Source organism: Pogona vitticeps, chromosome 2 (assembly GCF_051106095.1).
Source record: "Pogona vitticeps strain Pit_001003342236 chromosome 2, PviZW2.1, whole genome shotgun sequence".
NCBI lineage: Eukaryota > Metazoa > Chordata > Lepidosauria > Squamata > Agamidae > Pogona > Pogona vitticeps.
In genome coordinates, this window is record NC_135784.1 from 9,164,018 (window position 1) to 9,185,650 (window position 21,633).

Genomic DNA, 21,633 nt, shown 5'->3' on the forward strand with positions numbered 1-21,633 from the left:
CTGTGCAAAAGAATGGCTAGAGCCCAGGTGTGCTTTTGAGAGGAGGAGAAGGGGGAGGCCTCTTGGAGGATTAGCAAGTTTTCCCTCAGGAGGCAGAGCGGCTGTTCTTAGTTTCCTTTCTCTCAAGCGTATGGCCTCTTTATGTTTCTGGAGTAATTATTTGTTTTATTTATAATTTTAAGGCAACAGGAAACAATTTGGCCTCTATCTCGTGGCCCCTGAGGTAAAACGGAGAGGGGGGAGGGGAAGAGGCTTCCCAGCAGGGAATGCTTTTCTGCCTTTTCCCGCTCAATTTAACGGCTGCGCTTCCCCGTCCCGTCAATCTCCACCAGGCCGGCCAACCGCAATCGCCAGGGGGCGCCTGTGCGGTGGAGACTCCGCGGCTGAAGCGGGAGCCGTTTATCCCACAGGAAGGCGGAGAGGGAAGGAAGGGAAGGGAGAGCATCGTAGGGTGGGGCTGCGATGGGGGGTGGGAAAGAGACTGGGGTAGCTGCACCTTTTGGTGTCCCTGGGAGGGGCTCCATCATTGGAGGAAGAGCAGAAAGCAGAAAGGATGATGATCCCGCCTAGGAGTCGATGTGTCTGGAGCTATATAACACTCCCCACCCATGCATTGTTTTCCATGGGAATCAAAGCTTGTTCCCCTCCCCCGCTGCAAATTCTCCCCTCCATTGCAATTTGTTTTTCATCATTTAGTCATGTCTGGCTCTTTGTGACCCCATGGACCAGAGCATGCCAGGCCCTCCTGTCTTCCACTGCATTCCGGAGTTTGGACAAATTCATGTTGGTCGCTTTGATGACCCTGTCCATCCATCTCGTCCTCCATCATCCCCTTCTCCTCTTGCCTTCACACTTTCCCAATATCTAGGTCTTTTCCAGGGAATTTTCTCATGAGGTGGCCAAAGTATGGGAGCCTCAGCTTCTGGATCTGTCCCTCCAGTGTTTTATCTATCCCATTATTTCTGATCCATTTTGGATGGTTTGAGGCAGGGGCACAGAAAGGTACATTCATGAAGAGAGACGTGGTCGTTGAAATAGCTTGGACTCAGACGGCTGAGAGCTTTATACTGTAAGTTAGATACAGCACTTGGAATTGCACCCAGAAGCAGTTTGGCATCCAGTGTAGTTGCTGATCTAGATATTCGTTTGTTTTTAGGTTCTGTGTGTAAGGATTATTATTATTATTATTGGTGGAGGAATACTTCATGCTATGAGCCCCTCATCCAGGTGGATGGGCCATGGGATGGCTGCTGTGCCCTGCAACTGATGTGACAGGCATGCCTCCTTTTTTTAGAGGCTCTAACAGCCATGTGGGAAATAGAAATTCAGCCTATCTTGTTGCTCTGTAAATGTACCTCAGTGCTGGGAAAAACTCCACCATATTGATCTCTGCCTGATAGGACAGAGAGGGACTCCCATGCTGGCGGGTGACATAAGAAGAGGGGGAGAGGGCTTGGTTGGGGAGAACGGATGTCCTTAAGCTTCTCAAGAGATCATTTGAGGTCCCAGGAATGACCCAGGTTGAAGAAATCTCAGCTGCCAACTTCAACGGGGCATTAACCAAGGTCCCTCTCCCACTGGTGTTTCCAGACGTTGTGTTTGCTGATGTAATGGGACCAACCTTATGCAAAGTACTTGTGTTCTATTAATACATTGCCAGCTTGTTCCCAGCGATGGCTCCAGAGCCAGAGTAGGTTTCTTGCTTGGAGTTTCAGGGGAGGCTTCCAGAGTTCCTATTTGGCTCTTCTCTGCCCCTGAAGAGTTGCCCTGGGTGGAGGGCTGATCTTCCACGTCTGCAGCACCAGCTCTTTTCTCCTGTGGGGAGCCAGGAGGTTTCAAAATTCCTAGTGAGGGAAAAGAATGTCACAGGGAGGGACTCTCACACCACCTTTTCTGGACTGGCATGCCAAAGGGCCATTTCTCCATTGGGGTGTCCCCTTGCAGGCTACCCCTCATCATCCCCCCACCAGTTGCCTGCAGCTCATGTTCTCTAGACTCACAAAGAGAGTATGGCTCAATAAGAAGCTGACGACATATACCAAGATCCAGGTCTACAGAGCCTGTGTCCTGAGCACACTCCTGTACTGCAGTGAGTCCTGGACTCTTTGTACACCACAGGAGAGGAAGCTGAACATGTTCCATATGCGTTGTCTCCGACGGATTTTTGGTATCACCTGGCAGGACAAAGTTCCAAATGGAGTAGTCCTAGATGGAGCTGGAATTTTTAGCATTACTGAAACAGCGCCATCTACGTTGGCTCGGGCATGTCATGAGAATGGCTGAGGGTCGGATTCCAAAAGATCTGTATGGAGAATGAGTGCATGGAAATTGCCCCAGAGGGAGACCACAGCTGCGATACAAGGATATCTGCAGGTGGGATCTGAAGGCCTTAGGAATGGAGCTCAACAGATGGGAAACCTTGACATCTGAGCGTTCAGCCTGGAGGCAGGCGGTGCAGCATGGCCTCTCCCAGTACAGTCTCTCACAATTTGAAGAGACCCTTGTACAGCAGGCTGAGGCCAAGAGGCAGTCCCGAAACAGCAAAACCAAAGAGCTGGACGGGGGATAGATTGTATTTGTCCTCAGTGTGGAAGGGATTGTCACTCCCGAATTGCCCTCCTCAGCCACATTAGACGCTGTTCCAAGTCCTCTGTACAGAGCACGATACCATAGTCTCTCAAGACTGAACGATGCCTAGAAAAGAAAGAGGAAGAGGCTCCTGTGGAGATTATGCCTTTGTGGAAAACGGAGGGATGGGAGGGAACCTGGACACAGACCCCACCTGGGAGGGCAAGAAAAGGGGGAGGGCAAGGAAGGGCCTGAGGGGGGAGGTCTCAGCCAAGCGGACAAGGAGAAGGACTGGGGGTTGGGGGGGAAGAGGAGGGGCCAATCTGGGGGCCCCTCCCCCGTTATTTCCTGGAAAAGGGAAGAAAGGGAGTTGGATCCACACGTGGAGGACGCAGGAAAGGCCAAGGTACGCGACCCACCGGGCGGGTTCTGGGCTCGTTGGAGGGAGCCCTGAGTGGGGGGGATGAGGGGGAAGAGAGAGACAGAGGTGTAGAGGGGGAGGGCAAGACGAGCGGGGACAGAGGATGGACGTAGTTCCCCCCCATGCGATTCGGGGTCAGCAGGTGGAAAGCGAAGGGGGAGGGAAGGAGGATCCCTCGGGCTTCCCCCGTTCAGACCCCCCCCCGTGGAACCCCTGCGCGAAGGAGAGGCGGGGGGGAGACAGGTCCTTGGTGGAGAGGGGGGCGAGAGTGTGATCCCCCCCCCGGGGAACCCTGGCGCTTTTGAGGACCGGGCGGGAGGCGAGAGGCGCGACCCGAAGCGGGCGGCGGCGCCGGAGGGAGGGGAGGAGGACCCGCCAAGCTCGGGAATTCTCCGGGACTCTTTTTGCCCCCCCCCAAGAGTAGGAGAAGATCGGATGGGAATGGGGGGTCGAGAGGGGGGACGCTGAAAAACGGGGTTTGAGACCCCTCCCTTCCGAGGGGAAAGCCTCCCCCCCGGCGAGTCTGTCTTGAGGAAGGGAGGGCGAAGGGGGAGGACCCCCCCAGGAGCGCCCCCCTTCCGGGCAGCCGAGGGGGTCCCGAGGCAGAGGCGGTGGGAGCCGCTGCCGGACTTGCAGGGAAGGAGGGGGGGAAGGGGGACCGCCGGGCGCGGGGAGGAGGCAGTGGGGGCTCCCGGGATAGGGGGGTTGCACGGACCCTCCCAGGCCGCGGTTGGGGAGGGAGGCGCCCCTTCCGGGTCCCGACGGCGGGGGGGGGGAAGTGCGAGGCGCTCCAGAGGGACTCCTGGGGGAGGAAAGGAAGAAGGAAGGACCCCCTGGATCTCCCGGCATCCCCCCCCCTCCGGAGCGGTGACCCCTCTCCTCCGAGCGGCCTCCCGGACTCCTTCTCTGGCTGCCAACCTCTCCCCACGATTTGTTTTACCAGCCCCCCATCCTTTCTGATCCAGACCGGATAGGGACCCTCTTGGATCCAGATGCCAAGGTCCCCCCAGCTCCAGATGTGAAGACTTTCCGGGAAGTTTCCATCCCGAGCTGGAAGAAGCCTGTGGGGGTGGGAGAAGCAGAGCTCAGTGGGTAGAGCAGGGCAGCCTTCCTTCTCCAGGGCTGCCAGAGGAGGCCCCCTCCCTCCCTTGCACCCCACTCCCCCCTTTTTCTGTACTTGAGAGAACCGAATAGGATAGAACAAAGTCCTTCACCCTGACCTTACATTTGTCTTAAATCTGAATGGAGGACAAGCTCTGGAGAGTGTTCAGTGTTCTGGTGTTTCATGTAGAGCAGGCAATTTTAGGGCTGAAAGGTGAGACCAAATGGGATCAAGGGTGGGGTGAAAGCTCCATGAGTTGATGCAAAAATCAACAAGGGACAAAACATGCTTCTTCAAAGTAATTTTGCCTTCAGGCCTCATTGAATCCAGCGTTAGCCTTTTTTTTTTGTTTTTCTAAGAAACCGGAAGTGATCTGCCACGTGCTTCCTATTTCTGACCAGCCAGGGAGTACGTGTTGCATTTAAATGCATTTAATTCCCCCAAGATTTCTGAGAGATGCGAAAAACTGAGAAGCTGTGGTGCAGCCCACCAAACACTGAGTGTGGGGAAACAAGGGTTCCCAGCCCCTCAGAGGTTTTATAAAACACATTGAAAGAATCAGAAATGTTGTGTCCTACAAACATGCCAATCAGCAGATTCCATTCATCTTTCTTTGGCTTAACCATTAACTGCTTCTTCCCAGGAATCACATGACTTCAAAAATCCTTAGAAGTGCTATATATCAAGAAGTGATGAGATCTTTCATGTCCATGTCATTGGCACAAAGATTCATATTACATTTATTAGTTCACGTCTATAATACCTATAATTCTCGACTGGACGGAGACGCTTGGAGCTGGAGTCAAAATATTTGACTCGATTTGGTGTTGGTGCAAAAATACTGCTGTTTTTCACAATGAATGTTGAAACTGATGAAAGAGAAAGCACGTAATGATTGTTGTTCTTCGTGGCAGAGAGACTCGTCATCCCGCCTTCTGGTAATCCATCGTGAGTAATGAAGTGATAGGAAGGCAAGGCGGGGCTCGCGGCAGCGGTGGAATCATGAGTGATTGGCCCCTAGGGCCATGCCCTCAGTATCTGCAACTGTGAGGGGATATTCATGTATGAATAACCCCAACCATCTTCTATAGCTTCTATGGTAGGGAGAGAAGCTGGGTGACCACACACACTGGGGTCTGAGAGACTAAGAGAAAGTTCTCAGCTCTTTTAAAGCAGATGGAGTTGGGTGTCATCAGCACACTGATGGTACCAGATCAAAAAATCCTGGACAGTCTCTTCCAGGTTTTTAAGGTGTCTGTGAAATAGAATGGGGAGTCATGGAACTCGGAGACACACCACAGGCAAACGGTTGAGGGGTTGAAGAGGAGTCCCCCAGAAAAACTACCATTTAGAAAGTGACAAAGAACTGAATTATCCTACAATTTGAAATAGGAAAGGAAGAGGAAAAACAATTGGAGATGATGGATTATAGTTGCTCTACTAGAGGTAGGACACAAAATGTTACAATTTTAATGATATAATAGAAATTGACATGGTTTCATTGCCACATATTTGAAACTTTCTTGCTCAGTTTTTGATACTTAATTTTGAAACAGATTTAGGATTCAGTCCAAGAGTCAAGTAGTTTACCTTGGGAACAGAAGCCTATTCTAAAAGAAAAACAGATTTAGCGTAGGGTGCTTAGGAGGGGAGGAGCCTTGAAGATGAAACAGGGCATGATCCCTTCCGCTTCTGTACTGAACTGAGGAATGTTTCCCCTTTTATTTCAGGTAAAAAAAAAGGACAACAAGGAAGGAAATCAGCATGAAAGAGGGAAAATGAAGTTTGGAACTAAAATGGACTATAAAGGGGATGGGAAAAGAGAATGAAAAAATAATGAGAAGAAATTCTGTGCTTCTTTGGCCTCTGATGTTTTTGAGACCTTCAATCCAGAGATCATCACAAAAGAAAAAAGAAGGGACAGACCAGTCTGTGGAGAAACAGCAAGTAGAAGCCTATCCTACAAAGAGGTTGCAAACTCCACTTGTAGTATGGTGGATCTTGTATAAAGATTCAAATCACCCAGCGGGCAGATGTCCTATAAAACTAAACGCATGTGGAAAGATTCTCGGGATGAGTAGACATCAACTTTTGCATGAAAGAACCCAGAAAGAAGAGAAACTATAAATGCATGGAATTGAGAAACCATTTACATGCATGGAATGTGGGAAGAGCTTCAGTCATAGCAATGATCTTAGTTCACACCAAAGGAGCCACACAGGGGAGAAACAATATACGTGCCTGGAATGTGGAAAGAGCTTCAGTCAGAGGTGGTACCTAAAATCTCATCAAAGGACCCATACAGGGGAGAAACCATATACGTGCCTTGAGTGTGGAAAGAGCTTTAGTCAGAAGGGGTACCTACATCGACATCAAAGGATTCACACAGGAGAAAAACCTTATCTCTGCTTGGAATGTGGAAAGAGCTTCACTGACAGTGGAACATATAGTAAACATCAAAGAATTCACACAGGAGAGAAACCATACATGTGCATGGAATGTGGAAAGAGCTTCGGGTCGAGTAGACATCTGAGTTCACATAAAATAACACACACAGGGATGAAACCATATAAATGCTTGGAATGTGGGAAGAGTTTCAGTCGGACTGGGGAACTACGTTCACATCAAATAATCCACACTGGAGAGAAACCACATCTGTGTATGGTATGTGGAAAGAGCTTCAGTCGGAGCAGTAGCCTTCGTTCACATCAAACAACACACACAGGGGACAAACCATATACATGCCCTGAATGTGGAAAGAGCTTCAGTTCGAGGTGGTACCTACCATCACATCAAAGGACCCACACAGGAGAGAAACCATATACGTGCCTTGAATGTGGAAAGAGCTTCAGTCAGAGGGGGTGCCTACAATTACATCAAAGGACCCATACAGGGGAGAAACCATACAAGTGCACGGAATGTGGGAAGAACTTCAGTGACAGTGGATCATTTGCTAAACATCGAAGAACCCACACGGGGGAGAAACCATATCAATGCATTGAATGTGGAAAGAGCTTCAGTCAGAATGTAGATCTGTATAGACACCAAAGGATCCACACAGGGGAGAAACCATACAAGTGCTTTGAATGTGGGAAGAACTTCTGTCGTAGCAGTGACCTCAATTCACATCAAAGGACCCACACTGGGGAGAAACCATACAAGTGCATGGAATGTAGGAAGAGCTTCCAGCAGAGTGAACATCTACAGCGACATCAAAGAATCCACACAGGGGAGAAACCATATATGTGCATGGAATGTGGAAAGAGCTTCAATCACAACGGTAATCTGCGTTGCCATCAAAGGACCCACAGGGAGAGAAACCACATCAGTGCATTGAATGTGGAAAGAGTTTCCGTCACAGGAGTAGCCTTCGGCCACATCAAAGAAATCACACAGGAACACGAAATGCATGGATTATAGAAAGACCTTCATTTGCCTCGCAGAAGACAACACTCACAGAATGCAAAGTATACAATGACTGGACTTCATTTCTGTAAGGACTCAGCTCTCCTCAGAGAATGCTGAGGCCCGGAATAGAAAGGTTCCAGAGTCCAGTGTACCCCTATTTGAGTTGAGATGAGTCCTTTTCTCAACTAGGCTGTCTCACCTGGCACTCTTTTCCCAAGTCTATTCCCATTTAACAATTAACTGAGAAAATCAAAGATAAAATCATGAGTCTCAGAGTCTGCAAAGACCAGCAAAACTCAGGTAATTAATTGGACTCAGTAGCACATCTGTGGCCTAAATAGATTTAAATAATTAAGCAGGTTGTCTGCTCAAAAGACCAAACATAAGTTCTTAAGTATTATTGTTTTATTAGAAAAATAAAGAATTTGAGATATTCAGTTTGTTGCAAAGCATAGCATTCAAATACATTTCCATAAACTAAAGTAGTTAGAAACTTAGCAAATCTCAGCTATAAAAATAAAATAAGAAAACTCTACTAGCTAGAAAGGTGGGTAAGGCTGAGGCCCCCCCTTTCTCTATTCTCTGCTATGAACTACATAATCCAAGGTAAAATCCAAAAATCAAAAAAGGATTTCAAAAAGGTCTCTGTGTCAGTATCTCTCCATTTTTTCTCATGCTGGAACACCCTCCTTCTTCATTCTCCACTGACATACACCAATCAGGACGAAGGACTGCTCATCTCTCTCCACCTCCTTTTCTCATGGGATTGCAGGTGTTGTTGACATTCTTCCTTGATGTTATGTCTTTGGTCCTTATCATCTCTGGCCAAGGCTGCTACATGGAAAATTCCAACTAGCTCTAAGAAAAAATCAGCTTCTCGAAGTGTCTAGTTCATGACACACAGACTAGGATGGATTCCTTCTACACAATTCCATGACTAGAAATCCCATTTAGAAATTACATTCTAGCTTTAATAACCTAAACCATGACAATTTCTTCACCAGGTCTCCTGAAGTTAACATTGTCAGGTTTTATACCTAGGCAATGCACAATACACAATCAGGTCACATGCTTCTGATGTAAAGTCAAGGATTCTGGCCAAACGATATGATGTGGAAACAGCTTTCGCAACAGTGGGTTATGTGTTAAGCATTCAAGAACTACAGCAGGGAGAATCTTGCAAAACAACACATAGAAATCCTCTTTCAAAGTTTTCATATTATTTCATCTATCTGGTGGCTGAAGCTTCCAGGATGAAATTCACGGAACAGTTCACTCTAACCGGACCTTCTTCCATGTGGGGGATGGGATGAGATTTTTTTTTCTTTGCAGACACCCTGTGCTTTCAGTATCTGCTCCGGAAATTGGGCCTCTGTCTTGTGCTGATCTTCTTGTGCTCTGTGGAGCCTCAGGAAATATCATAGAAAAAAGTGAGGCCCACAGTGAGAGTGGCAATCTATTGGTCTGAAGCTGCGTTCTGTATGTGACTTCTAAAAATTTTCTTCGCCTTTGAAAGAGAATGTCTTATTGTAGAATTGACTCTAAGTGAATCACTTCCTTGAGGAATCACAGACCTCCTGGCCATCAGAAAATTGGAAACTTCTCTGGCTGGAGCAGGCAGAAATTCCACCCTTCCAGGAGGTAACAGAAAACAGCCATTTCCAGCATGTATCATGAATGTAAAAGGGGCACTTTAGAGATTGAGATATAAATTTCAGAGCGAACAGGAATAGTTTTCTCTCTTAATGTTGTATTTGGGGTCCAAAGATTTATTGAAGATATAGTAGTAGAAAGTAAATCAGGGGTGGCAAGGATGTTTTTAATATGCTTTCAGAGTAAGAATACTATCCTGTTTCCACAAAAATAAGACCTAACCAAAAAATAAGCCCTAGTATTTTTCACAATGCTCATAATATAAGCCCTCCTCCCAAAATAAGCCCTAGTTAAGTGAAAGCGTGCCTTCCACCTTGTGCAGCAATCACAGGAAGATACGACTGTATTTGAATAAATGTAGATGGTTGTACATGAAAAAAATAAAACATCTCCTGAAAATAAGCCCTATTATTTATTTGTTTGTTTGTTTGTTTGTTTATTTATTTATGGAGCAAAAATACTATTAAGACCCCTGTCTTATTTTCAGGGAAACACTTTATTACTGTCAATTCCCCCCACCCCTGAAACCATAATGAAAGTTTTAAGGAAATATAAGGTGTTCAGAAGTGTGTTCACGAAGGCTTTCACGGCTGGGATCTAATGGTTGTTGTGGATTTTTCGGGCTCTTTGGCCATGTTCTGAAGGTTGTTTTTCCTAACGTTTCGCCAGTCTCTGTGGCCGGTATCTTCAGAGGACAGTTCTTTATTGATAAAATGCAACTGTTGAGTTTGCGCACAGCAGCTTCAAGTGTTGTGGTTAAAAAAACACTTGCAAAACAAACATTTGTATTCTCTCCTTGTGTGTGTTTTTTCCAGCAGGTTATAGTAAGTAAAATGTTCACTTGGCCTTTGTTAAAAACATTAAAGAACATTCACGGTTCAAAATATAGAGTAGAATAAACTCACAGTGCTTAGACATATTGTAGTTGACTTAGTTATGTTTGCACCTCATTAAAATGTAGCAAACTTATTTTAATAAATTCTCATATCCTATAACATGTATAACACACCTGACAGCCAGACACTTTCTGATTGGTTAGAATACTTCACTGTGAAAATATGACATTCTGGTCCTTCCCATGCAAACACGCTCATGTATGCACATGCGCGTGCACACAAACACACACTCAGAGTATACTCCTACTGTCTTGAACAATCTCTTGCATCCTTCTCTGAAAATATCCACTGTGGCACACACTGTATCCCCTCATAGGGTGTGAATTTGATGACAGGCTTGTTGTTGCCTTCCCACCAGGGAATGCCAGGACGTGTGTGTTTAGTCGTTTAGTCGTGTCCGACTCTTCGTGACCCCATGGACCAGAGCACGCCAGGCCCTCCTGTCTTCCACTGCCTCCCGGAGTTGTGTCAGGTTCATGTTAGTTGCTTCACAGACACTGTCCAGCCATCTCATCCTCGGTCGTCCCCTTCTCCTCTTGCCATCACACCTTCCTAACATCAAGGTTTTTTCCAAGGACTCTTTTCTTCTCATGAGATGGCCAAAGTACTGGAGCCTCAGCTTCAGGATCTGTCCTTCAAGTGAGCATTCAGGGTTGATTTCCTTTAGAACTGATAGGTTTGTTCTCCTTGCAGTCCAGGGGATTCTCAAGAGCCTCCTCCAGCACCACAATTCAAAAGCATCAATTCTTCGGCGGTCTGCTTTCTTTATGGTCCAGCTCTCACTTCCATACATCACGACAGGAAAAACCATAGCTTTGACTATTCGGACTTTTGTTGGCAAGGTGATGTCTCTGCTTTTTAAGATGCTGTCAAGATTTGTCATCGCTTTCCTCCCAAGAAGAAGGCGTCTTTTAATTTCAGGGCTGCTGTCTCCATCTGCAGTGATCATGGAGCCCAGGAAGATAAAATTTGACACTGCCTCCATATCTTCCCCTTCTATTTCCCAGGAGGTGATGGGACCAGTGGCCATGATCTTAGTTTTTTTGATGTTGAGTTTCAGACCGTTTTTTGCACTTTCCTCTTTCACTCTCATTACAAGGTTCTTTAATTCCTCCTCACTTTCTGCCATCAGAGTGGTATCATCTGCATATCGGAGGTTGTTGATATTTCTTCCGGCAATCTTAATTCCGGCTTGGGTTTCTTCCAGTCCAGCCTTCCGCATGATGTATTCTGCATATAAGTTAAATAAGCTGGGGGACAATATACAGCCTTGCCGTACTCCTTTCCCAATTTTAAACCACTCAGTTGTTCCATGACCAGTTCTAACTGTTGCTTCCTGTCCCACATATAGGTTTCTCAGGAGATGGGTAAGGTGGTCAGGCACTCCCATTTCTTTAAGAACTTGCCATAGTTTGCTGTGGTCCACACAGTCAAAGGCTTTCGCATAGTCAATGAAGCAGAAGTAGATATTTTTCTGGAACTCTCTGGCTTTCTCCATAATCCAGTGCATGTTGGCAATTTGGTCTCGAGTTCCTCTGCCTCTTCGGAATCCAGCTTGTACTTCTGGGAGTTCTCGGTCCACATACTGCTGAAGCCTACCTTGTAGGATTTTGAGCGTTACCTTGCTAGCGTGCGAAATGAGTGCAATTGTACGGTAGTTGGAGCATTCTTTGGCACTGCCTTTCTTTGGGATTGGGATGTAGACTGATCTTTTCCAATCCTCTGGCCACTGTTGAGTTTTCCAAACTTGCTGGCATATTGAATGTAGCACCTTAACAGCATCATCTTTCAAGATTTTAAATAGTTCAACTGGAATGCCATCACCTCCACTGGCCTTGTTGTTAGCCAGGCTTTCTAAGGCCCACTTGACTTCGCTCTCCAGGATGTCTGGCTCAAGATCAGCAACTACATTGTCTGGGTTGTCCGGGATATCCAAATCTTTCTGATATAATTCCTCTGTGTATTCTTGCCACCTCTTCTTGATGTCTTCTGCTTCTGTTAGGTCCCTCCCATTTTTGTCTTTTATCATGTTCATCTTTGCGCAAAATGTTCCTCTAATATGTCCAATTTTCCTGAACAGATCTCTGGTCTTTCCTTTTCTGTTATCTTCCTCTATTTCTTTGCATTGTTCATTTAAGAAGGCCCTCTTGTCTCTCCTTGCTATTCTTTGGAAGTCTGCATTTAAGTTTCTGTAACTTTCCCTATCTCCCTTGCATTTTGCTTCCCTTCTCCTCTCTGCTATTTCTAAGGCCTCGTTGGACAGCCACTTTGCTTTCTTGCATTTCCTTTTCTTTGGGATGGTTTTCGTTGCTGCCTCCTGGACAATGTTACGAGCCTCTATCCAAAGTTCTTCAGGCACTCTGTCCACCAAATCTAGTTCCTTAAATCTGTTCTTTACTTCCACTGTGTATTCATAAGGGATTTGGTTTAGATTATACCTGAGTGGCCCAGTGGTTTTTCCTAATCTCTTCAGTCTAAGCTTGAATTTTGCTATGAGAAGCTGATGATCAGAACCGCAGTCAGCTCCAGGTCTTGTTTTTGCTGACTGTATAGAACTTCTCCATCTTTGGCTGCAGAGAATATAATCAATCTGATTTCGATATTGCCCATCTGGTGACTTCCATGTATAGAGTCGCCTCTTGTGTTGTTGGAAAAGAGTGTTTGTGATGACCAGCTTATTCTCTTGACAAAACTCTATTAGCCTTTGTCCTGCTTCGTTCTGAACTCCAAGGCCAAACTTCCCTGTTGTTCCTTTTATCTCTTGGCTCCCTACTTTAGCATTCCAGTCCCCTAGAATGAGAAGAACATCTTTCTTTGGTGTCAGTTCTAGAAGGTGTTGTAAATCTTCATAGAATTGTTCAATTTCAGTCTCCTCAGCAATGCTGGTTGGTGCATAAACTTGGATTATTGTGATGTTGAATGGTCTGCCTTGGATTCGTATTGACATCATTCTATCATTTTTGAGATTGTATCCCATTACAGCTTTTCCCACTCTTTTGTTGACTATGAGGGCTACTCCATTCCTTCTACGGGATTCTTGCCCACAATAGTAGATATGATAATCATCTGAGCTGAATTCGCCCATTCCTGTCCATTTTAGTTCACTGATGCCCAGGATGTCGATGTTTATTCTTGCCATCTCCTGTTTGACCACCTCCAGCTTCCCAACGTTCATAGATCTTACATTCCAGGTTCCTATGCAGTATTTTTCTTTGCAGCATTGGATTTTCCTTTCACTTCCAGGCACGTCCACAGCTGAGCGTCCTTTCGGCTTTGGCCCAGCCACTTCATTAGCTCTGGAGCTACTTGTACTTGTCCTCCGCTCTTCCTCAGTAGCATGTTGGACGCCTTCCGACCTGAGGGGCCCATCTTCCAGCGTCATATCTTTTAGCCTTTTGTTTCTGATCATGGGGTGTTCTTGGCAAAGATACTGGAGTGGCTTGCCATTTCCTACTCCAGGTGGATTGCGTTTAGTCGGAACTCTCCACTATGTCCTGTCCGTCTTGGGTGTCCCTGCACGGCATAGCCCATAGCTTCTCTGAGTTACTCAAGCCCCTTCGCCACGACAAGGCAGCAATCCATGAAAGAGAATGCCAGGACAAATCTGGGATTTTATGAGGAACCTCCCAACTCCTAGTCTTACAACCGATCTGTTAAAAAGCAGCATCGGCTCCCACTGGTTCCTTATGGAACTAATGGAATAAATATCAGAGTATTAGTTCATTTACTTAAACACTTTCCCAGTAGAGCTGGATTGAGAGAAATGTCTGCAGGTGCTTTTCTTTAACATTCAGGATACCGGAGTTATTACGTTTCTCTCCCCCCCCCCCCGACACTTGCAAAAACCTACGGGCTTCGGGTGACTGTTCCAAGGGATATCCAGACACACCTGTCCCCAGAAATGGACACAAAGAACTAAAAACAAGGAAATGGAAGAAGGATTCCTGATCTCTATTTAGTTCCTCACAAAGGTAGCGGATGAGGGCAAATGGAGTGAGGTTAAATCCAGACAAGATGGAAGTCTTGTGCACGGGCATCAGTGGGTTGGGAAACTCCCTCTCCTTTGGGGGAGGGACTCTTCCCACAAAGAGTGAAGTCTGCAGTTTGGGCATCTGTGGTCCGGGCAGCCCATTTCCGTCTTCGGAGGATGGCCCAGCTGCCTCCCTATCGAGACTTGTCCTAGTTTTTAATTTTCCTGATGGTCAGTGCAAGAACTCCCTAATTCAATCCTAATATTTGAACTGGGATTATCCATGATTACCTGATTCCCTCCCTGGAGATCTGTAGCCAGATCTTGGTTCTTCCGAAAATATCCTCCAATCTTCTTGCCTCCTAGAATCTGGGGATAGGTCTAGAGAGCTTTCTGGTATAATAAGTTTCATAACCAGTAAGCAAAGATGATGGCTGAGTCAAGTTTTTGAAATATCTTGACAAGGCTAACCCACAGTAAGTAGTTCCTTCCTCTTGTTACATACAGTATTGTGAGGGGACGAGCTACCTTGCCCAGGATCCGGAGAGTGTACTGTCTGTGACAAACCCAGACCTACTGGGATATGCCACAGTTTCACTAAGCTGCCACCAACCATTCCCTATAAGAAGTCACACAGACCAGGGATGGATTTTTAACAAATAAAGGAATAAGGTTTATTTAAACAACACACAGGGAAAATAAAATGATCAGGTGAATAAGATACAGTAACATGGCTTAGTCTCAATCATACATACACACAGTTTGGTTCACACAGAACACTTAACTTGAAGCACAGACCCTGAACCTATCAGTTCTGGCTAACCATACAGACACCTGAACCTATCAGGTTGGTACTGACTGACACACAGTAGTACCCTGTCTGACACACAGACTCCCACTCAAGCTTCTTCTTCGCAGCTTCTCCTCCAGCTTCTAAACTTCTCCACACACGCTCCACATATATATACAGTACAGCCCCTCCTCCTGATGTCCCGCCTTCCACTCCCCATAGGATGGAACTTTCCCTCCAAACCCATGACAGACAGGTAACATCAGTGCTGTATGTAACACCTCCCCTCTTTATAAGTTGTTTTGTAGGGGGAAAGCTAAGGTGCTTTTCACCAAAAAACAACCTGGATCCAAAACATACAAAAACAGTCATATAATAACATACAATACCATACTTACTTATACTTACACTCTATTAGGCATTTAAACATTTACCATTAACATTACATCAAGTTACCTTTATTCATACAAACCAACATGTTTAATAAACAGACACATTTGACTTTTTGTCATCAAAATATATACATAGTCCATGTTTCTTTCGCCGTCTTCATTCTTCAGGTCTTCTTGACAAGGCGTCAGCAACACAGTTCACTGACCCTCTGACCACCTTCACTTCAAAGTCATAGTCTTGCAGATTTAAAGCCCACCTCATAAGTTTACTATTGTGGGTTTTCATTGTCTTTAACCATTGCAGTGGTGAATGGTCAGTGCACAGAATAAAATGTCTTCCCCAGATGTAAGGCTTGGCCTTCTGGATCGCGTAGACTATGGCCAGGCACTCCTTTTCCACGGTTGCCAAATGTCTCTCACCTTTCTGGAGTTTCCTACTCAGATAGGACACTGGATGCTGGTCACCATTCTCATCCTCCTGGCAAAGAACTGCTCCTACCCCGCTGTTAGACGCATCGGTGTAGATGATGAACTCCCGGTCGAAGTCTGGAGCACGCAGCACTGGATAGTTGATGAGGGCCTCCTTCAACCTCTGGAACGCCTCCTCACAGTCACTGGTCCACGGGATGCGGTCATCAGTCTTCTTCCTCGTCAGATCGGTCAGCGGAGCCGCAATCTCGCTAAACCTCGGGATGAACTTTCTGTAGTAGCCCACCAACCCAAGAAATGATTTGACTTTTCTCTTGGTGTTGGGCCTGGGCCAATCACGAACTGCTTCTATCTTGGCCTCTAGGGGTTTTATCACTCCTCCCCCTACTATGTGACCCAAGTATTTTATTTCTGGGCTACCCAGCTGCAGTTTGTTCTCTTTGCAGAGCCTAGGCCAAAGCACTTCCTCCCCTGGGTTAAAGTGCCCCTCCCTGGCCTTCTGGTCATCCCAAGCTTTCTTTCTGACCTTTTGAGCTTGCAGGGTCTCTGCTGCTAGCTCTAGGTTTCTCTTTAGGTCATTCATCAAGGTGTCTATGTATGTCACAACGTCTTGTGGGTCATCCTGGGTGATCTGCTCCCAATTTTGTTTGATCAAATCAAGGGGCCCTTTCACCCTTCTCCCAAATAAAAGTTCAAACGGACTGAACCCGGTACTGGCTTGTGGCACTGATCGATAAGCAAACAAAAGGGATTGCAGCTTCTGGTCCCAATTGTTTGGATTCTCTGCCAAGTAAGCCCTAATCATGCGCATCAGAGTCCCATTGAACTTTTCCGTTAACCCATTACTTTCAGGGTGATAGGCAGTGGTTTCCTTGTGTTTAATTCCAGAGTTGCCATAAGCGTTTCATGAGCTTCGATGTGAACGATGTGCCCAAATCTGTGATTATTTCTGAGGCAAATCCCATCCTGGACATATACCCCACCAAGGCATCTGCCACTGTGTTAGTTTCAATGTTAGTCAAGGGTATGGCTTCAGGGTACCTCGTGGCATGGTCCACAATGGTGAGAATGAACCTGTTCCCTCTCTTTGTGGCCTTGGGCAAAGGTCCCACAATATCCACCCCTATGCATTTGAACGGAGTGTCAATCACAGGCAAAGGGCACAACTTTGCTTTGGTCCTGTCATGATTATTCCCCTGCCGCTGACACACATCACATTTTTTACAGAACTCCCTGATCTGCTTCCCTATGTCAGGCCAGTAAAAATTCTGTGTGATTCTCTGCTGTGTTTTGTTCACCCCTAAGTGCGCAGCAAACATGTCAGAGTGCCCCCTTTGTAAGATCATGGGGCGATACTTTTCAGGTACCACTACCTGACTTCTGATCCCATCTCCCCCTTTTGAGATATTCCTCAGGGTCTCTCTATATAAGATTCCCTTTTTCTCTCGAAATCTCACTGGGGTTTCAGGTGTTAGCTGGGCGTCTGTCACCTGTTCAAAACACTTTTGGAGAGTGGCGTCTGCTTTTTGCTCTTGGCCAAATCGGCTGTCTGTGGTTAAGGTTTCCACCACAGCTTCGGAACTCCCCCCACCTGCTTCCGTCTCGGGCTCATCATTACCCCCCTGAACTGTCCCCGTGGTGGCTTGTGAACGTGTAATCACTAGCACCCGTTTCACATGTTCAGCCAGGTCATTTCCCACGAGCACGGCTGCTGGCAGAGTCGATGAAATCGCTAGCCGCCAAACTCCCCTCCAGCCTTGAAAGTTCACAGGTACCTCCGCTACTGGCAGTGAGATCACCTGCCCCTCAATCCCTGCCACCTTCATGCTCTCATTTGGGATTATATATTCCCTAGGAATAATATCTGGATGGCACAGGGTCACCTGGGAACAAGTGTCCCTCAGCCCCCTATACTGATGGTCAAGTATTCCTACGTCCACCCCTGCGGTTTCAAACAACTGAGAATCTGTTCTCACGAGCAAGCAGCGCTTGACCTCCACAAGAGGACCATTTTCCTCAGCCTGATCAGCAGATGTAACTGTTCCAGATTGAGTAGCCATGGCAACAGGCTCCCTCAGTGCCAAGGAGCTTTGCTCTTTCTGGACACAGAACACAGCTTTTGGCTTGGTTCCACTCAAATCATGAGGCAAATTTCCCTTTATCTGCTTCCATTTCTCACACCCTGAGATTAGATGGCCCTTTCCCTGACAGAAATAACATTTTCTGCTGTACTTGGAGTCTTTCTCCTCTGGTTTTGGTTTTCCCTCCAAAATCTGGTTCCTGGACTGGCTCTGCCCAGAAGTTTTATCAACAAAATGGCCGCCCATTTTTGGCGGGCTCTGAACTAACCCTTTGGAGTACTTAGGGTCCCATGTTTCCCTCATGTTTTCTTCAGAATAATTCAGGTTTTGGTGTTGTGCCTTAACCTGTGTGCCTTCTTTTGGTTTCTTTTCTAGCTGCAATTTCTTCTCTTTTATTCTCAAATCCAGCTCCTTTTGCTTAGCCTCAAACTCAGCCCTGATCTGTAAAATTTCTTCCTCAGCCCTAGCTTTTATCTCTTTTACTTTTTCTTCAGTCTTATCTCTGATTTCTTTTAATTTAATGTCTTTTTGCTGATTATATTTTTCAAGATCTTGCTCACTTTGTCTGACCTGAGCCTCATACTTTTCTTTCTTTGACATTTCTTCAACTGATAACTTGTTATTTTTCTTATTTAGGAATGTTACTTCTAATTGTGCCATTCTAATTCTGTGTTTCAGTTCCATCTCTTCTATCCTCATGGCCATTCCCCTTTTCTTGGCCTCTGCCTCTGTCTGACTGATTTCAGCTCTTTCTCTTAAGTCTAATTCCCTCATCCTCAGTTCATGCTGTTGGGCTAGGAGCATTTTTCTGAGTTCTGGGTTCTGTTCTCCCGTGCTCTCATCCTGCACTGAGCCAAATACATCCTCAGAACCTTGGTCTACCTGGGGTTCCCTCACTTCACCCATTTCTGCCATTTGGCTTCGAGTCAAGGGCATAATCCCCCCCCCCCAGAACAGGCTGCTTTCAAAAGTCAAGCCTCAAAATAAAGCGACCACTTTTTTTTCTTTTGCCTCAGAACCAGCTTTCTATAGATTACTGCTGTTCTTCAGCACTAACTTGCAACAGTTGCGAGCCAGAGTCTACCCCCCTCTGCTAGGCCTCTCAGCAGGCAGGCTAAATCACTTCTACTTTACACAGTTTTGCCTCAGCCTTTTTCCCGCCAAAACAGGTTGCCTCAGAGCTCCCTAATCTAGTCCCCAGTTGGCACGTTCTTCCACTAGCGCACCTCCCCGTGAGGTACACCTAGAAGATTACCTACGTGCCCTCAGATTGTCCCTGACTAGACCCCCCTTGCTCTGGGCACACTTGCCAAGGCTTTGCTGGACCACTGGACAACTGGACCAGTCGTATCCCACACGCTGGACACCAATCAATGTGACAAACCCAGACCTACTGGGATATGCCACAGTTTCACTAAGCTGCCACCAACCATTCCCTATAAGAAGTCACACAGACCAGGGATGGATTTTTAACAAATAAAGGAATAAGGTTTATTTAAACAACACACAGGGAAAATAAAATGATCAGGTGAATAAGATACAGTAACGTGGCTTAGTCTCAATCATACATACACACAGTTTGGTTCACACAGAACACTTAACTTGAAGCACAGACCCTGAACCTATCAGTTCTGGCTAACCATACAGACACCTGAACCTATCAGGTTGGTACTGACTGACACACAGTAGTACCCTGTCTGACACACAGACTCCCACTCAAGCTTCTTCTTCCCAGCTTCTCCTCCAGCTTCTAAACTTCTCCACACAGGATCCCCATATATATACAGTACAGCCCCTCCTCCTGATGTCCCGCCTTCCACTCCCCATAGGATGGAACTTTCCCTCCAAACCCATGACAGACAGGTAACATCAGTGCTGTATGTAACACTGTCCACCTCTCAAATCAAGGCAGAAGCTCAAGAGGCAGGAGCGATAGAAAAAGAATTAAGAAAACTAGAAATTAAAGAAGAGGCTGAAGGGGGCACAAATCAGGTGGGAAAGGAGGAGGATAAGAGGTAGAAGGGATGGGGGAAACTGAAGCATGTTGGGGATGAGAGAAGAAAGGAGAGGAAAAAGAAGAGTTAGTGGAGTTCAAGTCCCTTAAACAAGAAAGTGGGTACAGTTCAAGATGTCTCATGATTGCGCTGAAAGGGAATGGGGGCGAGAAATTGGGGGGGGGAGACTGTAGAGCGAAAAAAGGAAGGAATCTAGGGCGTGGGTAAAGAGAGAAGAACAAATGAGAAAATGTACAGTGAGTCCAGAGATGTCCCATGGCCTAGTCCCTTCAGACCCCCAACAAAGACCTCAAGGGGAACAGCAGGGAACGACGACGTCCCATCCACAAAATTGAAGTGGGCGGAGAACACGCCGGAGTTGATGGGGGACAGATCCAAGCCTATGTTTCTGGAGTAAATATTTTATTTATAGTTTTAAGGAAACAAGAAACCATTGGGCCTATCCAACCCCACCTCATTCCCCGCCCCACTGCCGGCACCCTCACCACAGACACACCGCACGCCTCCAAGGCCAGGAAAGTGGCCCTAAAGACCAGGAGGGGGGAGGGGACGCCTTTCTGCCTTTTCCCGCTTAATTTAACGGCTGCGCTTCCCCGCCCGTCAATCTCCGCCTGGCCGGCCAACCGCAATCACCAGGGGGCGCCTGTGCGGTGGAACCTCCGCGGCTGAGGCGGGAGCCGTTAGTCCCTCAAGAAGGATGAGCAGAAAAGGAGGCTTCCCTTTCTTCCTCGGGCTCCCCTTTACCTCACGCCCGGCTGTAAGATAGGAGGGTATCTAGGAAGCAGCCTTGAGGGGAAAATGTTGAAAAGGAAGAGCCAAACAAAGCCCTGGTACAGGAAGGGGCAAGTCCTCCAAGAGCAGAAGGGGGAGCTATTCATCGTAGGGTGAGGGTGGGAAAGGGGGAGGCGCACCTTTTAGTGTCCCTGGGAGGGGGGGTCCATCATTGGAAGAAGAGCAGAAAGAAGGAAGGATGATAATCCCGCCTAGGAGTCGATGCACTCCCACACCCATGCATTGCCTTCCATGGAAATCTAAGCTTGCCCCCCCCTGCAAATTCTCCCCTACATTTCAATTTGATTTTACTATCAAATTATTTCTGATCTATTTTGGATGGTTTGTCATGGAGGAAGAGAGACATGTTTGTTGAAATAGCTTGGACTCAGACGGCTGACGGCTTTACAAGTTAGAAATAGCACTTAGAATTGCACCCAGAAGCAGCTTGGCATCTAGGCTGATCTAGATATTCATTTATTTTTAGGTTCTGTGTGCAAATTATTATTATTAGAGTGCTGTCCTCTGAAGATGCTGGCCACAGAGACTGGCAAAACGTTAGGAAGAACAACTTTCAGAACACAGCCAAAGAGCCCGAAAAACCCACAAGAACGATTAGATCCTGGCCGTGAAAGCCTTCACGAATACAAGGTCATAAAGACCTTTATTAAAGGGTCTGGGAGTCCATTTCGAGCTGATTCAGCAAGGATCCTGAATCGAGTCCCACCACCCATCCATGTAGTACTCCAGGGCTCCAGCACAATATCTGAATTGGTATCTGGACACACCCACCCCCAGAACTGGACACAAAAAACTAAAAGCAAGGAAATGGAAGAAGTGTTCATGATCTCTGGTTCCTCACAAATCAGGAATGCGGGAGCAGTTGTTCATTGGGCGCAAACCAGTCAGCTGCTCAGCACCGGCTGTTACTTGGAAGTCTCCTTCGTTGCCTCCTTTGGTCTCCAGAGCAAAGAGGGGCCCATCTAGAACCACGAGTCTCTCCTCCAGCAGATCTGCGGAAATCCTGGGTGGATCCCGAGGGCTCAAGCCTAGCATGTGGCAAAGGTGCCGTCCAAAATGGAAGGAGAGAGAGGGACTCCCATACTGGCGGATGACATAAGAAGAGGGGGAGAGGGC

General features: G+C 46.8%; 1 protein-coding gene across 1 annotated transcript in view; it reads left to right on the plus strand.

Moving 5' to 3' along the window:
- The window catches only part of LOC144587412 (uncharacterized), a 39,332-nt gene extending 29,778 nt beyond the window's left edge, over window positions 1-9,554 (plus strand). The window contains 2 exon segments of the mRNA XM_078388002.1: window positions 6,230-7,398; window positions 7,401-9,554. Coding sequence (XP_078244128.1) covers window positions 6,230-7,398; window positions 7,401-7,588 — 1,357 coding nt within the window. The 3' untranslated portion in view covers window positions 7,589-9,554.
- The last annotated feature ends 12,079 nt before the right edge of the window (window positions 9,555-21,633 follow it).